General features: G+C 48.3%; 3 protein-coding genes across 3 annotated transcripts in view; 1 reads left to right on the forward strand and 2 right to left on the reverse strand.

The window, feature by feature from the left end:
* Window positions 1-1,684, forward strand: part of pqbp1 (polyglutamine binding protein 1) — a 3,749-nt gene extending 2,065 nt beyond the window's left edge. The window contains exons 5-6 of the mRNA XM_041237177.1: window positions 192-255; window positions 1,203-1,684. Of these exons, the coding sequence (XP_041093111.1) occupies window positions 192-255; window positions 1,203-1,359 (221 nt within the window). The 3' untranslated portion in view covers window positions 1,360-1,684. The remainder of the gene's footprint in view (window positions 1-191; window positions 256-1,202) is intronic.
* A 343-nt stretch (window positions 1,685-2,027) lies between these two features.
* srpk3 (SRSF protein kinase 3) lies at window positions 2,028-14,844 on the reverse strand. The gene is made up of 16 exons (XM_041237134.1): window positions 14,815-14,844; window positions 14,270-14,423; window positions 13,763-13,871; window positions 13,531-13,618; window positions 10,736-10,823; window positions 10,250-10,356; window positions 9,524-9,689; window positions 9,305-9,330; window positions 7,072-7,179; window positions 6,924-7,008; window positions 5,546-5,827; window positions 4,876-4,973; window positions 4,224-4,331; window positions 3,845-3,914; window positions 3,208-3,300; window positions 2,028-3,075 (listed from the first exon to the last, which is right to left on the reverse strand). The coding sequence occupies exons 1-16, from the start codon at window positions 14,842-14,844 to the stop codon at window positions 2,891-2,893; spliced, it is 1,797 nt and encodes a 598-aa protein (XP_041093068.1). The 3' UTR covers window positions 2,028-2,890.
* A 6,064-nt stretch (window positions 14,845-20,908) lies between these two features.
* abcd1 (ATP-binding cassette, sub-family D (ALD), member 1) overlaps window positions 20,909-22,500 on the reverse strand; it is an 8,854-nt gene continuing 7,262 nt past the window's right edge. The window contains 4 exon segments of the mRNA XM_041237135.1: window positions 20,909-21,158; window positions 21,413-21,538; window positions 21,890-21,974; window positions 22,362-22,500. The exon segment at window positions 22,362-22,500 is cut by the window's right edge and continues 7 nt beyond it. Of these exon segments, the coding sequence (XP_041093069.1) occupies window positions 20,909-21,158; window positions 21,413-21,538; window positions 21,890-21,974; window positions 22,362-22,500 (600 nt within the window).

The following is a 22,500-nucleotide window of genomic DNA, read 5'->3' on the forward strand; positions in this document are numbered from 1 at the left end:
GAAGAGAGAAGAGGGGAGGGGGGAGCAGCGATCGTCCCAAACCCCAGCGGGCTGTTTGTTCGCTCCGAAAGGCGTCGGCCTGATTTAGGGGCAGCAGAGACCCCCTCACGTGAATCGTCGCTTCGTGGAGTGACGCTGGCTTTGCGTTTCATTAGACCCAGTAATTTAACGTGATGATGTTTTGTCTTCAGGCCGAGACAGAGTAGACGAGGAGATGGACCCCATGGATCCCAGCGCGTATTCGGACGCCCCGCGGTAAGAAGCACTCCCAAAATTAGCCCATCCTGTTCCGAGCAGCTGATTGATCTCAGAACTTTGTCAAGTCTGGTCTTAAAGGATCCCAGTGATTCAGCAACATGACTAGGGAACCCATTCCACCCCCTCCCCACTCTCTGTGTGAAGAAGAGTCTCCTTCAGCAACATGACTAGGTAACCCATTCCATCCCCTCACCACTCTCTGTGTGAAGAAGAGTCTCCTTCAGCAACATGACTAGGTAACCCATTCCATCCCCTCCCCACTCTCTGTGTGAAGAAGAGTCTCCTTCAGCAACATGACTAGGTAACACATTCCATCCCCTCACCACTCTCTGTGTGAAGAAGAGTCTCCTTCAGCAACATGACTAGGTAACCCATTCCATCCCCTCACCACTCTCTGTGTGAAGAAGAGTCTCCTTCAGCAACATGACTAGGTAACCCATTCCATCCCCTCCCCACTCTCTGTGTGAAGAAGAGTCTCCTTCAGCAACATGACTAGGTAACCCATTCCATCCCCTCACCACTCTGTGTGAAGAAGAGTCTCCTTCAACAACATGACTAGGTAACCCATTCCATCCCCTCACCACTCTCTGTGTGAAGAAGAGTCTCCTTCAGCAACATGACTAGGTAACCCATTCCATCCCCTCACCACTCTCTGTGTGAAGAAGAGTCTCCTTCAACAACATGACTAGGTAACCCATTCCATCCCCTCCCCACTCTCTGTGTGAAGAAGAGTCTCCTTCAGCAACATGACTAGGGAACCCATTCTATCCCCTCACCACTCTCTGTGTGAAGAAGAGTCTCCTTCAGCAACATGACTAGGTTCATTTAACGCTGGACTATTTTAAGACAAAAAGGACACTGTACACCTATTTAACTACGATGCATCAGGTAAAGGGTCACGATTCAATCTCTCTCTCTCTCTCTCTCTCTCTCTCTCTCATAAGGGGGTCGTGGGCCACTGGGCTCCCCAAACGCAACGAGGCGAAGACGGGAGCAGACACCACCGCGGCCGGGCCCCTGTTCCAGCAGAGACCCTACCCCAGCCCTGGGGCTGTGCTGAGGGCCAACGCAGAAGCTACAAGGGCCAAGGAGTTGAAATAGAGGGAGGCAGAGAGCCAGGAGTGAATAGCGACTAGCCGTGCAGAGCAGGGCTGGAATTAGACTCCCAGTTGCACAGCAGCGTCTGTCCAGGATTCACTAGCAGCTTGATCAGCCCCCAGTGTGTCTAGGCAACAAGCTCAGGTGTGTCTGATTATTAAACTCCTAGTGAAACCAGGACCGGATCACACTGCTGCACAGCGGGAGTCTTTATTTGCAGCCCTGCAGGGAGATGCCACAGCTGTCCTTGTAATTACCAAACTTTTTTTTTTTTTTGTGTTGCTTTGTGTGTAAAATACAGTGTATCAAATACAATTTTTCAAATAGTCTTCTGTGTTGTGTTGACTTGCTGTGTAACGTACAAGGGCGATGCTGGCAAAGATGTTTAGTAGCCCTGTTTCTCACACCCACACACACACAACCTTGTAAGGTTGATGCGCCTTTATCATTCTCTAGCAGTGGGTAAGATTGCTGTACTGTACTGTTTCCCTGTTTCTGAAAGAGTAATGTAACTCTATATATTTCTGACAAAACCACAGGATCCCTACATGTTTTAAAACCAAAGAGACAGCCTGGAGGTGGAGCAGAGGAGGCAGGACGAGGGTGATGATCTGCCATCTAATCTCAGCAAGACTCCGGTTAAATGAAACTCAAAACACAGAGACCAGCGCCACGGTTAAAATGAATACTTCATCAAAGAGTTTAATTCAGCACAGTACATTCAAACAGTTCTGTCATTATTAGTAATATTATTCTGAATTAATAACTTGCCTCTCGCGCTGCACCCCGGCGGTCTAGACCGTCAAAGAGCTAGCGGGACGTTCTGAGTTCAGGGAGTACATTTGGGATGGGAATCGGGCTCCTGTTGCACAGCAGAGTCACCCGCTCCAGGTTTTGCTAGCAGCTTGAGCTGTGTGTCTCACTATCGAAGTCACAGTGAAACCGCTATGCAACAGGAGTCAAAATGTATTCACTTTTTTTTTATTTAAAAAGAAAATAATCAAAATCCAAATTCTTTATCAAGGCACTGAAAAAGTATATTTATTATTATTATTATTATTATTATTATTATTATTATTATTATTCCCAAGGTACCATTCCAGCGCTGGGGTCCTTACGCTGAGGGAGTTATCGAATTGATTTTAAAACAGCTAAAAGTTGAAAAAAGTCACTGAGAATCTGTAAAAGTTCTTCGCGGATCAGGGTTGCCCCCTTTCCTCCTAGAACGACTGACTGTCAATTCCCGTTGCCTCCACGAACGTGCAGAAGTGTTGCTTTGTCGACGTGGACACGAGAGCGCTCTGGTTTTTGCGTTGAGGCTTGTGCAGCGCTCTGGGGAGGGAGGGAGGGTGTATAAAAACATTCGAAAAACCGTTCTCTCGTTTCAGAGGAAGACAAATCCTTTTGGTAAGGAGATCCCTGGGCAGACGAAGGGCTGCAGCAGAGGCATGTTCCAATGTGTTCTGGGGACGGGCGCGGTGCGCTGGGACGGGCGGGGCTCGAAGCCAGGCTGTTAGGGGGTGCGTGGCTGGTTTTAGGAGTTCAGCCAGGGGTGTTGCAGACACTGTGCCGCCGTGGCTCGCTTCTCGGGCACAAAGTGCATCATGGGGAGCAGGAAGTCGCTGAGCTGAGCGGCCTGCTCCAGGGGCCACTCGTACTTCTCCAGCAGGACTTCGAACAGACCCCAGGGCTTCAGGCAGTCGATGTGCCTCAGCTGACCTGCAGGGCGGCGACAGAGAGGCGGGGGGTGAGGGGCACAGAGCGAGAGAGAGAGAGAGAGATTATTTTATATATTTTAAAATAATAATAATAATGATGATAAATTATGGAATTGTCGCTTGCCCTTCTCACCTTTCCTGTTGAAGTATTCCCGGGAATAGCGTCCGGACAGAGCACAATGGGGCGGGATCTCTCCCAGTAGCTCAATAATGTGCGCGATGTGATCTGAAAACAAAACCAACACAGTCGGGTTCAGTACGGGCCTTGAAACGAGACTCCCGCTGCACAGCAGTGTGATCCAGTCCTGCTTTCACTAGGAGTTTAATAATCGGACTCCCGCTGCACAGCAGTGTGATCCAGTCCTGCTTTCACTAGGAGTTTAATAATCAGACTCCCGCTGCACAGCAGTGTGATCCAGTCCTGCTTTCACTAGGAGTTTAATAATCAGACTCCCGCTGCACAGCAGTGTGATCCAGTCCTGCTTTCACTAGGAGTTTAATAATCAGACTCCCGCTGCACAGCAGTGTGATCCAGTCCTGCTTTCACTAGGAGTTTAATAATCAGACTCCCGCTGCACAGCGGTGTGATCCAGTCCTGCTTTCACTAGGAGTTTAATAAGAAGACACACCTGAGCTTGTTAGCTAGACACACTGGGGGCTGATCAAGCTGGCAGTGAATCCTGGACTGGGTGACTCTGCTGTGCAACAGGAGTCTGATTCCCAGCCCTGTACAGAGTGGAGAGATTAATAAAACCGGCTGAAGGAGTTACCTTCGTCTCTCGTGTAATCTTCACCAGAGTGAGGCTCGAACAGGTAATCGCCCGTTGCCAGCTCAAATGCCTACGAAGACACACGAGAAACACAGAATCAAGCGGCCGGCGGGCGAAGCAATCGTGGAACACAAAGAGCGTACAATTCAAGCGCTTTCCCCATGCAGGCAGACGAAATGCAAGCGCTGTCTGACCGAAGCGCAACCAGCCAGCTAGAATTAGAATTACAAAGACAGCACCACTGCTTCAAATCTGAAAGCTACTTTGTCCAAAGTATGCAGTTAAGTGACACTTCTGCTATTCTCAATGCAATATATAATATTAGTTGACCCCACCCCCATTCCCCCCGCTCTGGTCCGGCCCGTTTGGACCCTCTCACCATGCAAGCGGTGCTCCAGATGTCCGCTGGCGTCCCATAGCTGGCACCGATCAGAACCTCCAGGGACCGGTACTGTCGGGTCTGGATGTCCTCTGTGAAGTGCTTGTGCTAGAGAGGGGAGAGAGGTGAGTCAAAAACCAGGGCGGCGTTGTTTTCATGAATCCTCGCTTACCCCGCTTCGTTAGGAAACACAGGGATTCGCTTTTCCCGCTTCAAAAAAAAACACACACACAGTTGAGGAACGCGGCTTTGGTACCGGGTTTGTAAAGGTGAGGGAAGGACAGCTTTTCAATTCAAGGCCTTCGTAAGCAGCTGTGTGCGTTTTGATTTATTTGTTGCGATGAACGAGTCCTTCAGCAGAGGCTTTTATCCAAAGCGACTCGCAGAGACTAGGAGGGTGAACTCTGCATCATCAACAAGTGCTGCTGCAGAGTCTCTTCCAATAGGACCTCGTTTGTTTGACGTCTCGCCCGAAGGACGGAGCACAAGGAGGTGAAGTGACTTGCTCGGGGTCTCACACACACACACAGTGGCTGAGCCCGGATTTGAACCTCCTGGTATCAAGACCCCCTTGCTCTAACTGCTGGACCAGCGAATCTTTTAAATACTTGGGAATGCGAGTGTCAGGGCAACACGGATAACAATCTCTTACCACCCAGCAGGCGTTGCCCAGGTCAGCAATCTTGACCTTGATCTGATCAGCGTTCTGGGGGTCCAGGGGATTCACCAGGAAGTCCGCGGAACTGAAAGCTGAAAGGTAGAAACACAGTATTGATGAGAGGCTGCTTCAGACTGAACACAGTTATCATGTTCACTGGGCACAGCATGACAGAGAGAGAGAGAGACAGAGAGAGGTGAACAAGCAGACAGACAGACAGGCAGGCAGGCAGACAGGCTGACTGAGAGGCGAGCAAGAAGACAGACAGGCAGGCAGAGACAAATTAGCTTTCTTTTCAGGGATGGGAATCAGACTCCCGCTGCACAGCAGCGTGATCCAGTCCTGGTTTCACTGCGAGTTTAATAATAATAAGGCACACCTGAGCTTGTTCCCTAGACACACTGAGGCTGATCGAGCTGGTTGTAAAACCTGGACTGGGTGACACTGCTGTGCAACAGGAGTCTGATTCCTAGCCCTGGTTTTCATTATTACACAAAATTCATTTAATCTAAAAAACGTGATTTTTTCCTACAGCCATTGACATGTTACAAAACTGTGTCCACTGCAATGATGAAACAATAATGAGCAACAGTGACACCCAGTGGTGAAACCGGGAATAAACGGAATAAATTCCAGATGATGTCACCGGCTTCTCTCTCCTCACCGTTAGGGGACAGGTCGCTCCTCCGCCGGTCCTGCTCAGTTGAGTACCCCGATATCGCCGATCCCGAGGTGGGGGAGAACAGGGACCCCGATATCCCAGAGAGCTGAGAGTCTGGACTGGTGAAGCGACCGAACCCCGAGGGGGCGTGACCATTGCTCCCCTCCAATCCAACACCGGAGGAGGAGGTGCTGGGGGGGCTGCAGGCCAAGCCCCCTCCGCCGTCGCCATAGCAGCCGTCCACCTTGCTGTTTTCCAGCTGGCTGCGGAACTGAGAGTTGGTGTCTGGAAGAAGAGAGAGAGACAGACAGACAGACACAGAGGAGTTTGAGCAGGGTTAGAGCCCTGCTGCTGCTGCTGCCCCCAGTCCTGGGGTTCAGAGCTCCCCTCAATGAAGTCTGTTTATTATTATTAATATTGCAATGATCAGGAGGCAGGAGTTTGAGCAGGGTTAGAAACTCACACTAGCCCTGCTGCTGCTGCACCCAGTCCTGGGGTTCAGAGCTCCCCTCAATGAAGTCTAGTATTATTAATATTGCAATGATCAGGAGCCAGGAGTTTGAGCAGGGTTAGAAACTCACACTAGCCCTGCTGCTGCTGCACCCAGTCCTGGGGTTCAGAGCTCCCCTCAATGAAGTCTGGTATTATTAATATTGCAATGATCAGGAGCCAGGAGTTTGAGCAGGGTTAGAAACTCACACTAGCCCTGCTGCTGCTGCTGCACCCAGTGTATGGGGTTCAGAGCTCCCCTCAATGAAGTCTTGCTTAGGGTGTCGCTCAGTTGAACCAAGAAGTCTATCACACATAGCCTGCGGCTGATGAGTCACCCACGATATCCTGAAGAGATCCTCAGGAAGTGCTAATATATCAGCAGCAGGCTCTTAGAAACTCACACTAGCCCTGCTGGTGCTGCTCACAGTCCTGGGGTTCAGAGCTCCCTCAATGAAGTCTAGTATTATTAATATTGAAATTTGGAGCAAGGAGTTTGAGCAGGGTTGAAAACTCACACTAGCACTGCTGCTGCTGCTGCACCCGGTCCTGGGGTTCAGAGCTCCCCCTCAATGAAGTCTAGTATTATTAATATTGCAATGATCAGGAGGCAGGAGTTTGAGCAGGGTTAGAAACTCACACTCCATTCTCTGAATGTCCTGCAGCCTCTCCTCAATGAGCAGCCTTTCCTGCCAGGTTTCGCTGCTGCTCTGCACCCAGTCCTGGGGTTCAACTTTTGAAGTCTAGTATTGTTGCAATCTTTGAGCAGGGTTAGAAACTCACACTAGCCCTGCTGCTGCTGCACCCAGTCCTGGAGTTCAGACTCCCCTCAATGAAGTCTGATTATTAATATTGACATTCATATTGAAATGATGAGTTTGCCACTGCTCACACTCAGTGTATTTCTCCCTCTCCTCGCCTGGATCTTGCTCCTCCAGCAGCAGGCTCTCTCTCCACGCACAGGGCCGGGGCGCCCCCTTTGAAGAGGGGGTGCGGGGGGAGGGAGAGGGGGGCTCCCCACGGGGCCGCATTGCCCGTCACATCTCCTCCATTCTCTGAATGTCCTGCAGCCTCTCCTCCAGCAGCCTTTCCTGCCGTTTCGCTTTCTTCTTCAACTTTTTCTTCTTGTTCTTCGAAACCTTCCCCGTCTGTGTGGAGAGACAGAGAGAGAGAGGGGGGGACACTCATAATACTCCAGTCTGTCCCCTAAATACAAGCTCACCACCCCCTATGGACTTCTTTTAAGACTTCTAGGAAAATATACTTGAACTTTGACCCACTCGACTCCGAGAGACCGTCGCTTTCGATTCAAAACAAAAAATGTCTCGTTTTCAAACCCCCACAGCGCAGAAACGTTCACTACTGATCAACCACGTTAAAAAAAATGATGTAAAGCTGGTGCCTTCGCATCTCAGAGAAACGGAGAACGAGACAGAGCGGCTGCACAGCGATGAAGCACGACAGTTAAAAAAACAACTGACCCTCGTCCTCTTTAATATCAGCATCACAAGGGGGTCCGAGGGTTAGAAGAAATAACAGGCGGGCTTCTTCAGAGATATACAGGAAAACAATCCCATCCCGGGTCTCTGGGACAGTTTAGAAACTCCGCCCTCGCTCTTGTAGTTTACGACATCACAGAAACCCTGGATGGAATTGCTTTCCTCTAGCTGTCTGAAGCTCATCTATTATTCTACACACACACACAAACACACACACACAGCGGTGTGCAGATTTATTACATTACTGCATTGTTTCTGTAGTTTTAATTTGTAGTGCAAATCTACTGGAACTGAATGCCCTGGAAAAACGGTCAGCATAAGTCAATTAGCGATCGCCTAATTGAATGGACTTGCTTTGGAACTGCAGGCCATGCGTGCAATTCATTTCAAAACAGAACGCGGAGCCCCTAACGGCAAAATGCAGGAGACTTTTTAGAAGCGGCTTACCTCGTTAAAAACGCAACGAGGAGAGCCTAGTGTTTCCACGTTACAGATTACTGGAAATTGAAATTCTCACACCCAGAGGTGCTGGCATGCAGGTGGGTATATAAAGGACAGCAGTGACACATCTTGGGGTCCCCACTACATTTGCACACAACTGTATAGATATTTTCGAAGGGCATGCATTAAAATCTCAAATAATCCCCCCCCCCCAAGCATGTCAAAGCTGCTAATATGGGCTGCCAAACATCAGCTGCATATTAGAATCAAATCAAGCAGCGATTTCTGTGCCAGAAGCAAAAAATAAATCTCACTGTCAGAGCAAAACAGGCCAGGCAGACTGGAAGGGTGAACAAACTGCTGTTAATCAGGGTTATTTTAAAACACAAAAACGGTTTATGAATATCAAAGCAATTCAAAAAAACAACAAACGCTTCCATTAGAAGTCTTAAAACAAGCCCAGAGTATTTTTGGAGGGTTTTGATTATTTTGATTGAATCCACCATCCCTGATCCCAGTCCACGGCTCTAAACAATTAAGCCACTGGGGCTTCTGGTGCCAAGGTAAGAGGACAGACAGACAAAGGATTGAAAAAAAAGTCTTGAGATAGCCCTCCTTAAAATGAGAATTGAATTTCAGACATGTTAATAAGACTCCTGTTGCACAGCAGCATGATCTAGTCCAGGTTTCACCAGCAGCTTGATCAGCCCCCCCAGTGTGTCTAGCTAACAAGCTCAGGTGTGTCTGATTATTAAACTCCTAGCGAAACCAAATGCATAATGGAGCACAGACAAGAAACAAAACAAAAACTAGCTCGAATAAGGGTACAGAAATCTGCGTTTTCCCCCAGACAGAAGGACTGCCGTTTGTTCACCCCGTCAGAGCTGACGAGACACAAGCCTGGAGCTCAGAGCTAATCTTACCCAGAGTCTACTGAGAAAGCCTCCCATATTCTCCAGCACAATCCTCAAACCAAACCTCTAGCAAGTTGAGGAGAAGAGAAAACCAGTACCTTTGTACATGACAGATGAATGTGTCCAGAACAATATTAATTATAACCCTAATAACAAAATGAACTCATTTTGAGGATAGCAGCATCGCGAAAATATCTAATAAATAAATAAAATGTCCTTTGACGCAGAAAATAATAATAATATTGATAATATTAACCCTGTCTATGCAGTAAATCAATCCCAATACAGTCAGTGTGGCTTAACGGTTAAAGCTGTGGTCCTCAGAGCTGTCCCCGTGGTCAAATTTGTGACACTCACCGAAAGGCATCAAATTATTTTTTTATGAATGAATGAATAGAATTCCGGAAATTCTGACGTACCTGTTTCTCGCGAGGGGCGGTGCTTACTGGAGCGGGAAGTGAGGAGACAGGATTGCAGGAAGGAAGCAGAGAGGAGGAGACAGACAGAGGCACAGAGAAAGAGAAAGGAAATTAGAAAAACAGGAAAAAAAAAAAAAATTGCGAACAGGAAGGCCCCCCCCCCCCCCGCAGAAATTGCGAACAGGAAGGGCCCCCCCCCCCCGCAGCAGGCGTGGTTACCTGAGGACCCCGAGGGGGGCGGGGCTCCGGACTGCTGCCATACGGTTGCCTCGGCAGCCATTCTACGGATGTAAACGTCGTCGACACACATGAGGATGTTCTCTGGCTTGATGTCTGTGTGGATGACCTTACACTTTGTGTGCAGGTAATCCAAGCCCTGCAAAACCTGAGCAAAGGAAACAGATTTAAAACCCTACCTGGCTGGATCGCATCAGAATCAGGGTCTAGTGCTGTATATTATAGACGTTTCAGAGGGCTGGATCTCATCAATATCAGGGTCTAGTGCTGTATATTATAAAGACATTTCAGAGGGCTGGATCTCATCAATATCAGGGTCTAGTGCTGTATATTATAAAGACATTTCAGAGGGCTGGATCTCATCAATATCAGGGTCTAGCGCTGTATATTATAAAGACATTTCAGAGGGCTGGATCTCATCAATATCAGGGTCTAGTGCTGTATATTATAAAGACATTTCAGAGGGCTGGATCTCATCAATATCAGGGTCTAGTGCTGTATATTATAAAGACATTTCAGAGGGCTGGATCTCATCAATATCAGGGTCTAGTGCTGTATATTATAAAGACATTTCAGAGGGCTGGATCTCATCAATATCAGGGTCTAGCGCTGTATATTATAAAGACATTTCAGAGGGCTGGATCTCATCAATATCAGGGTCTAGTGCTGTATATTATAAAGACGTCTCATAGGGCTGCAGTTCAGGACCTGTCTCAGAATGCTCTTCACACACGGGATAGGGAGGCCCATGTAGTCTGACTTGATGATCCACTTGAGTAACTGGTGCCCCAACACTTCCAGCACCATGCACACATCTGAGAGAGACAGCTGGTCAAGGCAAACAGACCTCGCAGGACAAGCCCAGGCGACAGGGTTTGAATCCGATCAGGGATCTAGTGCTGTATCAAAAAAAGAAAACAAAAAAAAACACACAACACACTTGAGTAACTGGTGTTCCAGTTCTGAGGCTAGACAGCTGGTCAAGGCAAAACAGACCTCCAGAGTTTTTTTGTTGTCCCGATCAGAAGAGGGCAAAAAAAAAACAAACAAACAACTAGGGCACACACACACACACACACGCACACACGGCACACACACGCACACACACGCACACACACGCACACACGCGCACACACACGCACACACACGGCGCGGTTTGCGAGATCAGAGGTTTACAGAGCCCTGCAAGGATACGCACTCCATTCACGCCGGAGATTTTGAAATCGTCGATGAGCTGAACGATCGTCTCTCGTTTGGGATCTGCTGGGTCGCTGTCCCGCACCTGCGGAGGGAATGGGACCGTTACACACAGCCAGGCAGTTTACACATGCTGCAGTCACAATACGAGATTAGGTCAGGGAGCGGGGCAGCTAAGGACCCCTCCTCACGGGACTCTTTGCTCCCAGTTGCATCTTTGATCTGTTCTGCACTGTATTGTATTATACTGTACTGCATTGCACTGCACTGTATTGTGTTGTATTATACTGTACTGCATTGCACTGTACTGCACTGTGTTGCACTGTATTGTACTGTATTATAATGTTCTGCATTGCACTGTACTGCACTGTGTTGCACTGTATTGTACTGTATTATAATGTACTGCATTGCACTGTACTGCACTGTGTTGCACTGTATTGCACTGTATTATACTGTACTGCATTGCACTGTACTGCACTGTGTTGCACTGTATTGTATTGTATTATACTGTACTGCATTGCACTGTACTGCATTGTGTTGCACTGTATTGCACTGTATTATACTGTACTGCGTTGCACTGTACTGTATGGTGTTGTATTATACTGTACTGCATTGCACTGTACTGCACTGTGTTGCACTGTATTGCACTGTATTATACTGTACTGCATTGCACTGCACTGTACTGCGACTGTAGAGGTTTGTAGAGCCCTGCACTGATACGCACTGCACTGCACGTACTGAGATTTTGAAATGTACTGATGAGCTGAACGATCGTCTCTCGTTTGGGATCTATTGTGTCGCTGTTGCACCTGCGGATTGTATTGTACTGTACTGTATTATCATGGACCGTTCAAGACCCTTTGTACAGTAGGTAGACAGTCTGAATGCAGTGCATTCTCAGTGCAGTCTCAGTGCAGTCTCAGCGCAGTCTCGTCTCAGCGCAGTCTCGTCTCAGTGCAGTCTCAGTACAGTGCAGTCTCAGTGCAGTCTCAGTACAGTGCAGTCTCAGTGCAGTCTCAGTGCAGTCTCATCTCAGTGCAGTCTCAGTGCAGTCTCAGTACAGTGCAGTCTCAGTGCAGTCTCAGCTCAGTGCAGTCTCAGTGCAGTCTCAGTACAGTGCAGTCTCAGTGCAGTCTCAGTGCAGTCTCAGTCAGTGCAGTCTCAGTGCAGTCTCAGTCAGTGCAGTCTCAGTGCAGTCTCAGTACAGTGCAGTCTCAGTGCAGTCTCAGTACAGTGCAGTCTCAGTGCAGTCTCAGTGCAGTGCAGTCTCAGTACAGTGCAGTCTCAGTGCAGTCTCAGTTCTCAGTGCAGTCTCAGTGCAGTCTCAGTGCAGTGCAGTCTCAGTACAGTGCAGTCTCAGTGCAGTGCAGTCTCAGTGCAGTCTCAGTGTGCAGTCTCAGTGCAGTCTCAGTGCAGTCTCAGTGCAGTCTCAGTACAGTGCAGTCTCAGTGCAGTGCAGTCTCAGTGCAGTGCAGTCAGTGCAGTCTCAGTGCAGTCTCAGTACAGTGCAGTCTCAGTCAGTCTCAGTGCAGTGCAGTCTCAGTGCAGTCTCAGTACAGTGCAGTCTCAGTGCAGTCTCAGTTCAGTGCAGTCTCAGTGCAGTCTCAGTGCAGTCTCAGTACAGTGCAGTCTCAGTGCAGTCTCAGTACAGTGCAGTCTCAGTGTGCAGTCTCAGTGCAGTCTCAGTACAGTGCAGTCTCAGTGTGCAGTCTCAGTGCAGTCTCAGTCTCAGTGCAGTCTCAGTGCAGTCTCAGTACAGTGCAGTCTCAGTGCAGTCTCAGTCTCAGTGCAGTCTCAGTGCAGTCTCAGTACAGTGCAGTCTCGGTGCAGTCTCAGTCTCAGTGCAGTCTCAGTGTGCAGTCTCAGTGCAGTCTCAGTACAGTGCAGTCTCAGTCAGTCAGTGCAGTCTCAGTGCAGTGCAGTCTCAGTGCAGTCTCAGTACAGTGCAGTCTCAGTGCAGTCTCAGTACAGTGCAGTCTCAGTGCAGTCTCAGTGCAGTCTCAGTCAGTGCAGTCTCAGTGCAGTCTCAGTACAGTGCAGTCTCAGTGCAGTCTCAGTTCAGTGCAGTCTCAGTGCAGTCTCAGTACAGTGCAGTCTCAGTGCAGTCTCAGTGCAGTGCAGTCTCAGTGCAGTCTCGTCTCAGTGCAGTCTCAGTACAGTGCAGTCTCAGTGTGCAGTCTCGGTGCAGTCTCAGTCTCTCAGTGCAGTCTCAGTACAGTGCAGTCTCAGTGCAGTCTCAGTACAGTGCAGTCTCAGTGCAGTCTCAGTCTCAGTGCAGTCTCAGTGCAGTCTCAGTCTCAGTGCAGTCTCAGTGCAGTCTCAGTTCAGTGCAGTCTCAGTGCAGTCTCAGTACAGTGCAGTCTCAGTGCAGTCTCAGTGCAGTGCAGTCTCAGTGCAGTCTCAGTGCAGTGCAGTCTCAGTGCAGTCTCAGTACAGTGCAGTCTCAGTGCAGTCTCATCTCAGTGCAGTCTCAGTGCAGTCTCAGTACAGTGCAGTCTCAGTGCAGTCTCAGTTCAGTGCAGTCTCAGTGCAGTCTCAGTTCAGTGCAGTCTCAGTGCAGTCTCAGTACAGTGCAGTCTCAGTGCAGTCTCAGTACAGTGCAGTCTCAGTGCAGTCTCAGTACAGTGCAGTCTCAGTGCAGTCTCAGTACAGTGCAGTCTCAGTGCAGTCTCAGTACAGTGCAGTCTCGGTGCAGTCTCAGTACAGTGCAGTCTCGGTGCAGTCTCAGTGCAGTCTCGTCTCAGTGCAGTCTCGTCTCAGTGGGGCTGTATGCACTGGACGCTCACACTCACACATTTCAGCAGCTTGATCTCATCCAGGGCAGTCTCTGTGTAGTGCTGAGCGCTTTTCACAACCTTCAGAGCAACAAACCTCTTCCGACTGGACAAAGGGACAAAAACAAGAGGCTCAATAGACAATATCTAAATTCTGTTCATTCTAGGTTCTGCAAAACTTTTGGCCACAGCTGTATATGAATACTGGACAGCACTTCGTTACGCAGATCACCACCTGGTCACTACTTACTGTATATCCCAACACAGCCACACAGTCGAGAAGTGACCCCATCCTAACTTTCTCACAACGTGATACCGGCTGTTAAACAAGTCTCCGATCTTCACAGGATAATACCCACCTGAAAGACGCAAATAAAACACATACACACACACATATATATATCTTAGTGGACAAAGAAGAAACTTTGTCTCTGTCTGTCTGTTCCTCATTGGGACCAAGCTCTGCACAGCCTCCTCTTTCATCCAGGGGAAGGTCGAGGGCTGTGTTTAGATCTCAAATTTTGACATCACGCAAAAACTTACAGGAAACCATAAGGCCAGCGCTTCCCAATTGGGCATGAAATATTGAAACAGTCTCCCTGCCTGGTGCGCCCTGAGGTATCCCGACACCTTTCTGAAAATCCAAATCCTCCTTAAACAGTTCCAACACATCACTGACGAAAACTAGCAATCCCCAGCATTCTGGCTTAAAAACTAAAAGCAGATGAACAAACAGATTTATCATCTCTTTCGCTACCTCTGCAGTAATCAGTGGGGTCTTCTTGTTCCTCATCGTCTGATCCCAGCTGCACCGTGGGGGGCGGGGTGAAAGTCACGGGGGAGGCGGGGCCCCAGAGGGAGAGGGGGCCCGGTCCGAGGGGGAGCGGGAGCCCTCCCCGGAGGTCTCCAGACTGTCCAGGAGGAGGGAGACTTTTAAATCTCTCAGAGTTCGCACCGGCTGGGGCTCTGAGACACCGGACTTATTTACCTTTCTTAAAAGAGAAAGAAAGAAAGAAAGAAAGAAAGAAAGAAAGAAAGAAAGAAAGAAAGAAACTACAATGATTATTTCATACGAAATAAATAATTAACAGCTCTGGCCAAAAAGTTTTGCACCACCCTATAGAACCAACTAATTGTGCTTCACGAAGTGGAATGAAAGCTGCTGAGAAACGTGACATTAACACACTGAATCGCACACCAGCGCTCTGGAGTTTTCTTCATGAGAAATGTGACATTTGACACAATTACAGCTTCCTTCCAGTAGTTTTTTGGTTTTATATTTTTGCTATACCATCTTCTAGCCTTAATATCAGTGTGTTTTTCTAAAGGCATAATCATTAGTCACCATTAGCCATTGGTCCTGGCTCACACAATTCCTGAATATCTAGCACGAGGTGCAAAATTACCCATTGATCTCACTCCCACACAGAGAGAGAGCGAGAGAGTTGAATTACCAGCAGACTGACAACGACATCAGGGTCTAAAAATAAACCAGCAGTGCGGGCAGACCGGGGGGAGGGTGGGGGGGGGGGCGTTATGGGGGTCAACTGTAGGAATTCTTCCTTTGCAAATAGTTTTACCACATAGAGCTCCCCTCCCCCTCCCTCAACAGTGCTGTCCTGTCGTGTCGCTATGGGAAGTATAGCAGTTTTTGTCTGCTTGGTGCTGCTGGAGCAGAGAAAGAGAAAGTGAGGCTCTTATACTCTCTCAACAGCCTCCCTCTGTAGCATGATGAGGAGAAACAGTCTCAGAGTGCCAGAGCCAATGTTATGCTCCCTTTGGAGTCCTCAGCAAAGACGCGGCCGTGCCTCTACCAGGGTAGACCCTCTGGGACCCCTGCGTTCCCCTGACTGTGTGACTCCACCCTGCGCACCACGCGGCCGTGCCTCTACCAGGGGAGACCCTCGGGGACCCCTGCGCTCCCCTGACTGTGTGACTCCCCCCTGCGCACCACGCGGCCGTGCCTCTACCAGGGGAGACCCTCGGGGACCCCTGCGCTCCCCTGACTGTGTGACTCCCCCCTGCACACCACGCGGCCGTGCCTCTACCAGGGGAGACCCTCTGGGACCCCTGCGCTCCCCTGACTGTGTGACTCCCCCCTGCGCACCACGCGGCCGTGCCTCTACCAGGGGGAGACCCTCGGGGACCCCTGCGTTCCCCTGACTGTGTGACTCCCCCCTGCGCACACACACACACACACACACACACACACACACACACACAAACAGCGTCACCTCGCTTTTCAGTCTCAGTGAGCAAACGGTATTCTGCTGTTTCACATGGGGAGTCAGGTGCTACCCAGAGTCACACAAACTTAAGAGACAGGGTGACTCAGAACCCAGATGCGTCAACTCCACATTGTTGTGATCTGGGTCCAGGGAGCGAGAAACTTGCGCTACCCCCTTCCCTACCCTAAAATATCCCATCTCCCCATTTCTGCCGATTAGAGTCTCCAACTAGTTTTAAACGATTATATACATAAAATGCGTCTCTTTTCGCCAACAGTATGTTCAGCACCAGGCAGTTCTCAAAGGTAAAGTCAGTCAGTCAGTCAGCCAGCCAGTCAGCTCAGCAAGCAAAGCTAACGCCGGCTTACAGGAGCACTTCCTCGCATCGCTCGCTGGTGAAATCCCCCGAGCCCTTACGATCGTGCTTCTTGGTTTTGCGTTTGCTTTTCTTGCAGTGGTTGCCGCCGTTGTTGGTGTCGGTGTTGCCGTTGCAAACTGCAAGACAAAAACACACACACACACACACACACACACACATAAATTACAATATAATGATATTATTATTAGCAAACCAGACCCAATCGCAGCGGAACGCACGCTCCCCTTACCATTCCAAACGCCGCTCCCCTTCATGGCTTGCTGTCTCTTTATCAGGACGTTTCTATTCGTTTTATTTTATTTATTTATTTATTTTTTTTAAATAAAGGATCTTGTGATGTTCTTACCTTTGAAGGAGAGCATGTCAGCAGCCGCCAGCTGTCCGCTTACAGGCGAGGCGCATGCGCACTGACCAAGAGGGCCAGACCGCGTTGACAGCTGTGAGAGGGCAAGAATTCTTTTTTATTTATTTATTTTTTAAAACCTCAAAATAAACTTTCAATTCTTTATTTGTTTTATTTATTCTGTTATTCAATAGCTTTATGAACAATTTTGTGTGTGTGTGTGTAGTAAATATTGTATTATTATTATTATTATTATTATTATTATTATTATTATTATTATTATTATTATCATTATTATTATTATTATAGCCAATTTGCCTGCATAGATTATTAAACACAGGGACTTTAAGTAGTCAGGATCTGTGTTGTAAATAAACACACTGTGGCTGATCAAGCTGGCAGTAAAACCTGGAATGGATGACATTGCTGTGCAACAGGAGTCTTGGCAAGAAGACTCCCTTTGCAAAGCCGTTTGACCCATTAACGCTGTCCTCCAGAAAATGGTGACGAATTAGCGGTTAATCTCTTCTAATAACCCGTGGCCTCATTATTGCGTCTGATGATGAATCACCGAGCTGTGAAAGTCCTTGGGCTCGCTGAAGGCAGTTTGTTCAATTCTGCTTAAACTCTTGCTGTGGGCGCTCCTTCACACGAAGTTAGGAGGCAGTGCGGTCCAGCGTTTAAAGTCCAGGGCTTGTCACCAAAACCGGTTCAAATCCCTCCTCTGGCACTGACTGACTCTTTGTGCGGGACCCTGAGGGAGTCGCTTCACCTCCTTGTGCCCCGTCCTGCGGGTGAGATGTTAAGCCAGCGTCCTATTGGAAGCGACTCTGCCTATAATGCGCAGTTCACAGCCTGCCTCTGCAAAGCGCTTTGTGATGGTGCGCCACTGTGAAAGGCGCTATATAAAAATAGATATTATAATTATAGAAGAGTTAATCGCTAAAGCAGGCATGACATTCACACAGAGGCTGATAAATTCTTTATTTTTGATCATTTTAATTATATATAAAAACACATACACACACACAAAGTTCATTTCATAGACATTATAAACATTACACACACACACACAGGCACACACAAAATAATTTGCAAACTATACAAGAAAAACAAAACAGAAATGGATCTCTCCTCTATGCAAAAACAAAAGCAATCGGTTTTGTTTCGATATATAAAATATAAAATCACGTTAAATAGATCTCTTCAGCCAATCTTGACAAAGAGAGCCACTGCTAAACACCCAACACAAAACTCTTGAGCAGGGCTCTCCAATCCACCAGGCCCTCCTTCCAAGTCACTTCACCTCCTTGTGCTGCGTCTTTGGGGTGAGACGTTGTTGTATGCGACTCTGCAGCTGATGCATGGTTCACACACCCTAGTCTCTGCAAGTCGCCTTGGAACAGCGTTTCAGGATTCCCTGCCGCGACAGATTTTTACAGCAAAGCGTTTGTGTTCGAGGGCTGCTCTTCAGTTCAGTTGCCTGTAATAATATATGTGTACAGCAGCTACAGTAGTTCTCCGGGACCAGGGCTGGAGACCCCTGCTGCAGAAGAAAGAAACAGCACCATCTAGTGACCTGAGTTCTCTTTCTTATAGACCTCTATACAGCTCTGCAGTGTGGAGAGTGGAGATCTCTTTCCTATAGACCTCTATACAGCTCTGCAGTGTGGAGAGTGGAGATCTCTTTCCTATAGACCTCTATACAGCTCTGCAGTGCTGAGAGTGGAGATCTCTTTCCTATAGACCTCTATACAGCTCTGCAGTGTGGAGAGTGGAGATCTCTTTCCTATAGACCTCTATACAGCTCTGCAGTGTGGAGAGGGGAGATTTCTTTCCTATAGACCTCTATACAGCTCTGCAGTGTTGAGAGTGGAGATCTCTTTCCTATAGACCTCTATACAACTCTGCAGTGTTGAGAGTGGAGATCTCTCTCCTATAGACCTCTATACAGCTCTGCAGTGTGGAGAGTGGAGATCTCTTTCCTATAGACCTCTATACAGCTCTGCAGTGTTGAGAGTGGAGATCTCTTTCCTATAGACCTCTATACAGCTCTGCAGTGTTGAGAGTGGAGATCTCTTTCCTATAGACCTCTATACAGCTCTGCAGTGTTGAGAGTGGAGATCTCTTTCCTATAGACCTCTATACAGCTCTGCAGTGTTGAGAGTGGAGATCTCTTTCCTATAGACCTCTATACAGCTCTGCAGTGTTGAGAGTGGAGATCTCTTTCCTATAGACCTCTATACAGCTCTGCAGTGTTGAGAGTGGAGATCTCTTTCCTATAGACCTCTATACAGCTCTGCAGTGTTGAGAGTGGAGATCTCTTTCCTATAGACCTCTATACAGCTCTGCAGTGTTGAGAGTGGAGATCTCTTTCCTATAGACCTCTATACAGCTCTGCAGTGTTGAGAGTGGAGTTCTCTTTCCTATAGACCTCTATACAGCTCTGCAGTGTTGAGAGTGGAGTTCTCTTTCCTATAGACCTCTATACAGCTCTGCAGTGTGGAGAGTGGAGATCTCTTTCCTATAGACCTCTATACAGCTCTGCAGTGTTGAGAGTGGAGATCTCTTTCCTATAGACCTCTATACAGCTCTGCAGTGTTGAGAGTGGAGATCTCTTTCCTATAGACCTCTATACAGCTCTGCAGTGTTGAGAGTGGAGATCTCTTTCCTATAGACCTCTATACAACTCTGCAGTGTTGAGAGTGGAGATCTCTCTCCTATAGACCTCTATACAGCTCTGCAGTGTGGAGAGTGGAGATCTCTTTCCTATAGACCTCTATACAGCTCTGCAGTGTTGAGAGTGGAGATCTCTTTCCTATAGACCTCTATACAGCTCAGACCAGTAAAGACATTATGCTCTGTGTGTTTTTTTTAAATATTATTTATTGATATCAGATACATTTGCATCAAAACAACTAATCCTAAATCAATAAACGTTTGTACTTAAAAGCTTTTACTGTACAGCTAGATTTATCAAGGGTTTTTTTTCACGTTTTACTGTTGCTGTTTGTTTTTCTTTTTGAAGGGAGAGAACGTGACTCGAAATAAAACTGAAAACGGTGCTCGACCCGCCACTAAACTCAGAACGCTTCAGATTATGTTCAGTTTATAAATGCAGGCTGTACATAACTGTGGGCTTGCACAACACCTGTAGTAATCCTCACTGAAGGCAATGGGTATAGATCTACACAGCGTGAAGGTTAGATTTATATACCTCGGAGAATATGTTTGTGTTACAAGATTGCGTGCATGTGTTTTAAAAATGAAACACAAATATTTAATAAAATGCTCGCTACAAAGTCGAGCTCTGGCTTTTCAGTTTTAATTACCCCCCCCCCTCCTTGATAAATCCAGCTGTCTTGCTGTCTGTCATTCTGCTTTGTTGCTTAGTAGTGAAATCAATGCTTTATATATATTTTTTGTATCACACACAAATGAGCTAATGAACAAAGTTACTTTGTTTAGCTGAACTAAGTAACTTTTGCAACCCTTTTCCGAGATTAACAGACTTTTGGAAAAGGTAGTTTAAATGTTTATTAAAAAAACAAAAAAGTGGCGGTCAAGCCCAGGGAACTCGGCTTTTGTCTTTGTCCGTTTGGTTGAAAACTTTCGGACTTTTCAACATTTTAACTCTTGGTTATTCTCTCTAGGGACTCGATACATTAGTTTAGAACAAAGTATAATAAAAATTAACATTAAGGACTGAACAGTGAAACTGAAAAACAGAAAAAACAAATGATATTTAAAAAGTTAGAAGAGAGATTGAAGTAAATCGCGATTAGGTTCAAAAGGCAAAGTGATAAGGTCCTCTACGGTATTTGCTAAAATTCACTGTGATTGCATCAGTGAAGCGAGCGAGAGAAGGGGAACTCGATGCGAGTGGTGGTTTTGGTGTGCAGCTGAGGGTTTTGGGGTGCTGAGGCAGGGAGAGGTGTCCCTTACATTGTCTACTGCAACGTGGTAAATCAAGTCACGGCTCAGATTAGCTCAATCTCCAGTTAGCTTTTTCTATTTGAAGGCTTGAAGCTTCGAAAACACACCTCAAAATATAAAAGCTAAAGAAACACAATTATAATAAAAAGGACCTTTTGTGTTTTTGTCCCCGGCGATGGTCAGGCTGTTGTCCTCCCCCCTCCCTTCAATCAAGCAGTTTGAGTTCCTCCCTCTCCCCTCTCCCCCCCTCACTCCACTAGCTTCCCTCTCCCCTCCCTGACGCTCTACTTCTCTCCTCACTAGATTCACTCCTCTCCCCTCCCTCCTCTCTCACTCCACTAGCTTCCCCTTTCCTCTCCCCTTTCCTGCTCTCCTCTCCTCACTAGCTTCCCTCCCTCCCTCCCCTCTACTCTCCTCTCCCTCCACTAGATCCCCCTCTCCCCTCCCCTCCCTGGCTCTCCTCTCCTCTCCTCCCTCCCTCCCTCCTCTCTCCACTCTCCCCTCATTCCACTAGCTTCCCTCTCCCCTCCCCTCCCCTCCCTGGCTCTCCTCCTCCTCCTCCTCCTCGCTGGGCAGGCTCCTCTCCTCCCCCAGGATCTTGCAGAGCTCGGAGAGACGTTGCTGTATCTTGGGGATGCCGCAGAGCTGAGCCTCCAGCCTCTGCTTCTCCTCGGTCAGGGAGAGGCGGGTGGCTGTGTCCAGCTTCTCGAACTTCCAGCCCCCCTCCCCGTCGAACTGCAGCAGGTGGGAGTGGTACTTCCTGCAGAGGGGGAAAACACGCAATCAAAACTGCGTCCTGCGTGGAGCACCGTTCTGTGCTTATAACCCAGCCCGGGTTACTGGGTTCAGCACTGCGATTTATATAAAACACTTTGAATGGAGCAAACTGCTATGCAATTGGGAGCCTTATCTCCAACCCAAATAAAGGAAAACTATATAAACAAAAGGCTGGAAATCAGACCTGTGCACCGCGATGCACGCCCCCTCATGACAGGACGGGACTGCTGCACTCACCAGAGCGACGGGCGGTGTGTGATGGACAGCAGCGCTATCCCAGCATCCTTTGCAGCCTGGAATATCTTTCCCTCGATGTCAATGCTGACCGCGCTGGTGCACTCGTCCAGCAGAGCGTACTGAGGCCTGGAACACAAACACTAACTATTAATAGGGGTTACAGTCTCGCGCACACACACACACACACACACTGATACACACACAAACACTGTTACTATTAATCAGGGTTACAGACTTGCGCACGGGCGCACGCACACACACACAAACACTGTTACTATTAATCAGGGTTACAGACTTGCGCACGGGCGCACGCACACACACACACGCACAGTGAGAGAATGCTAAAGCACAGGGAAGCATTGTAAATCAAAGGTTAAACTATGATCAATGTAGATTATAATCATGGGAAAGGTGCCCCAATACAACCAAACTGACGAGGAGTAACCCTGAGGTCAGTGACAGAAGACGCCCGCTTACCTGTGATAGAACATGCGCGCCATTCCCATGCGCTGCTTCTCTCCCCCCGACAGGACGTCCTTCCAGTCGCTCTCAGAGTCCCAGCCTGCAACGCAGGTACAAGACAAAAGCGATGAGCGCCGCAGCCACCTGGGGGCGCTCTACGCTGGACTGAAACACGAAGTTAACTTGGGGAGTGTCAACCAACGAGCGTCTCATTCCGACTCGCAGAGACTAGGAGGGTGAACTCTGGATCGTCAACAACTGCTGCTGCTGCAGAGTCTCTTCCAATAGGACCTTGTTTGTTTGACGCCTCGTCCAAAGGACGGAGCACAAGGAGGTGAAGTGACTCGCTCAGGGTCACACACACACAGTGAGTCAGCAGCTGAGCTGGGATTTGAACCTCTTGGTAGCAAGACCCCTTTTCTCTAACCGCTGGACCCCCGAGCCTCCTTTAGGACAGAGGAAAGAAGACCCTCCCTCCCAGCCTCACCTCCCTCCCTCTGCAGGATGTATCGCAGGTTGACGATGTTTAGAATCCCTTCCAGGTCGGAGTCTGTGAGGCCTTTCTTGCTCATGTCTCCAGGAGAGTCTGGATAGATCACCTGATCACGCAGAGTTCCGACTGACAT

Source organism: Polyodon spathula, chromosome 43, assembly GCF_017654505.1.
Source record: "Polyodon spathula isolate WHYD16114869_AA chromosome 43, ASM1765450v1, whole genome shotgun sequence".
Taxonomy (NCBI): domain Eukaryota; kingdom Metazoa; phylum Chordata; class Actinopteri; order Acipenseriformes; family Polyodontidae; genus Polyodon; species Polyodon spathula.

What these genes read in the sequence shown, in the direction of transcription:
- srpk3 (XM_041237134.1), bottom strand. Translation starts at nt 14,844, where the DNA reads ATGCCTTTAGAAAAACACACTGATATTAAG. An exon ending in TCTGGAGCACCGCTTGCATG is followed by an intron (nt 3,915 to 4,223) that starts GTGAGAGGGTCC and finishes GTGTCTTCGTAG; the next exon opens with GCATTTGAGCTGGCAACGGG. An exon ending in GGAATACTTCAACAGGAAAG is followed by an intron (nt 3,076 to 3,207) that starts GTGAGAAGGGCA and finishes GCCGCCCTGCAG; the next exon opens with GTCAGCTGAGGCACATCGAC.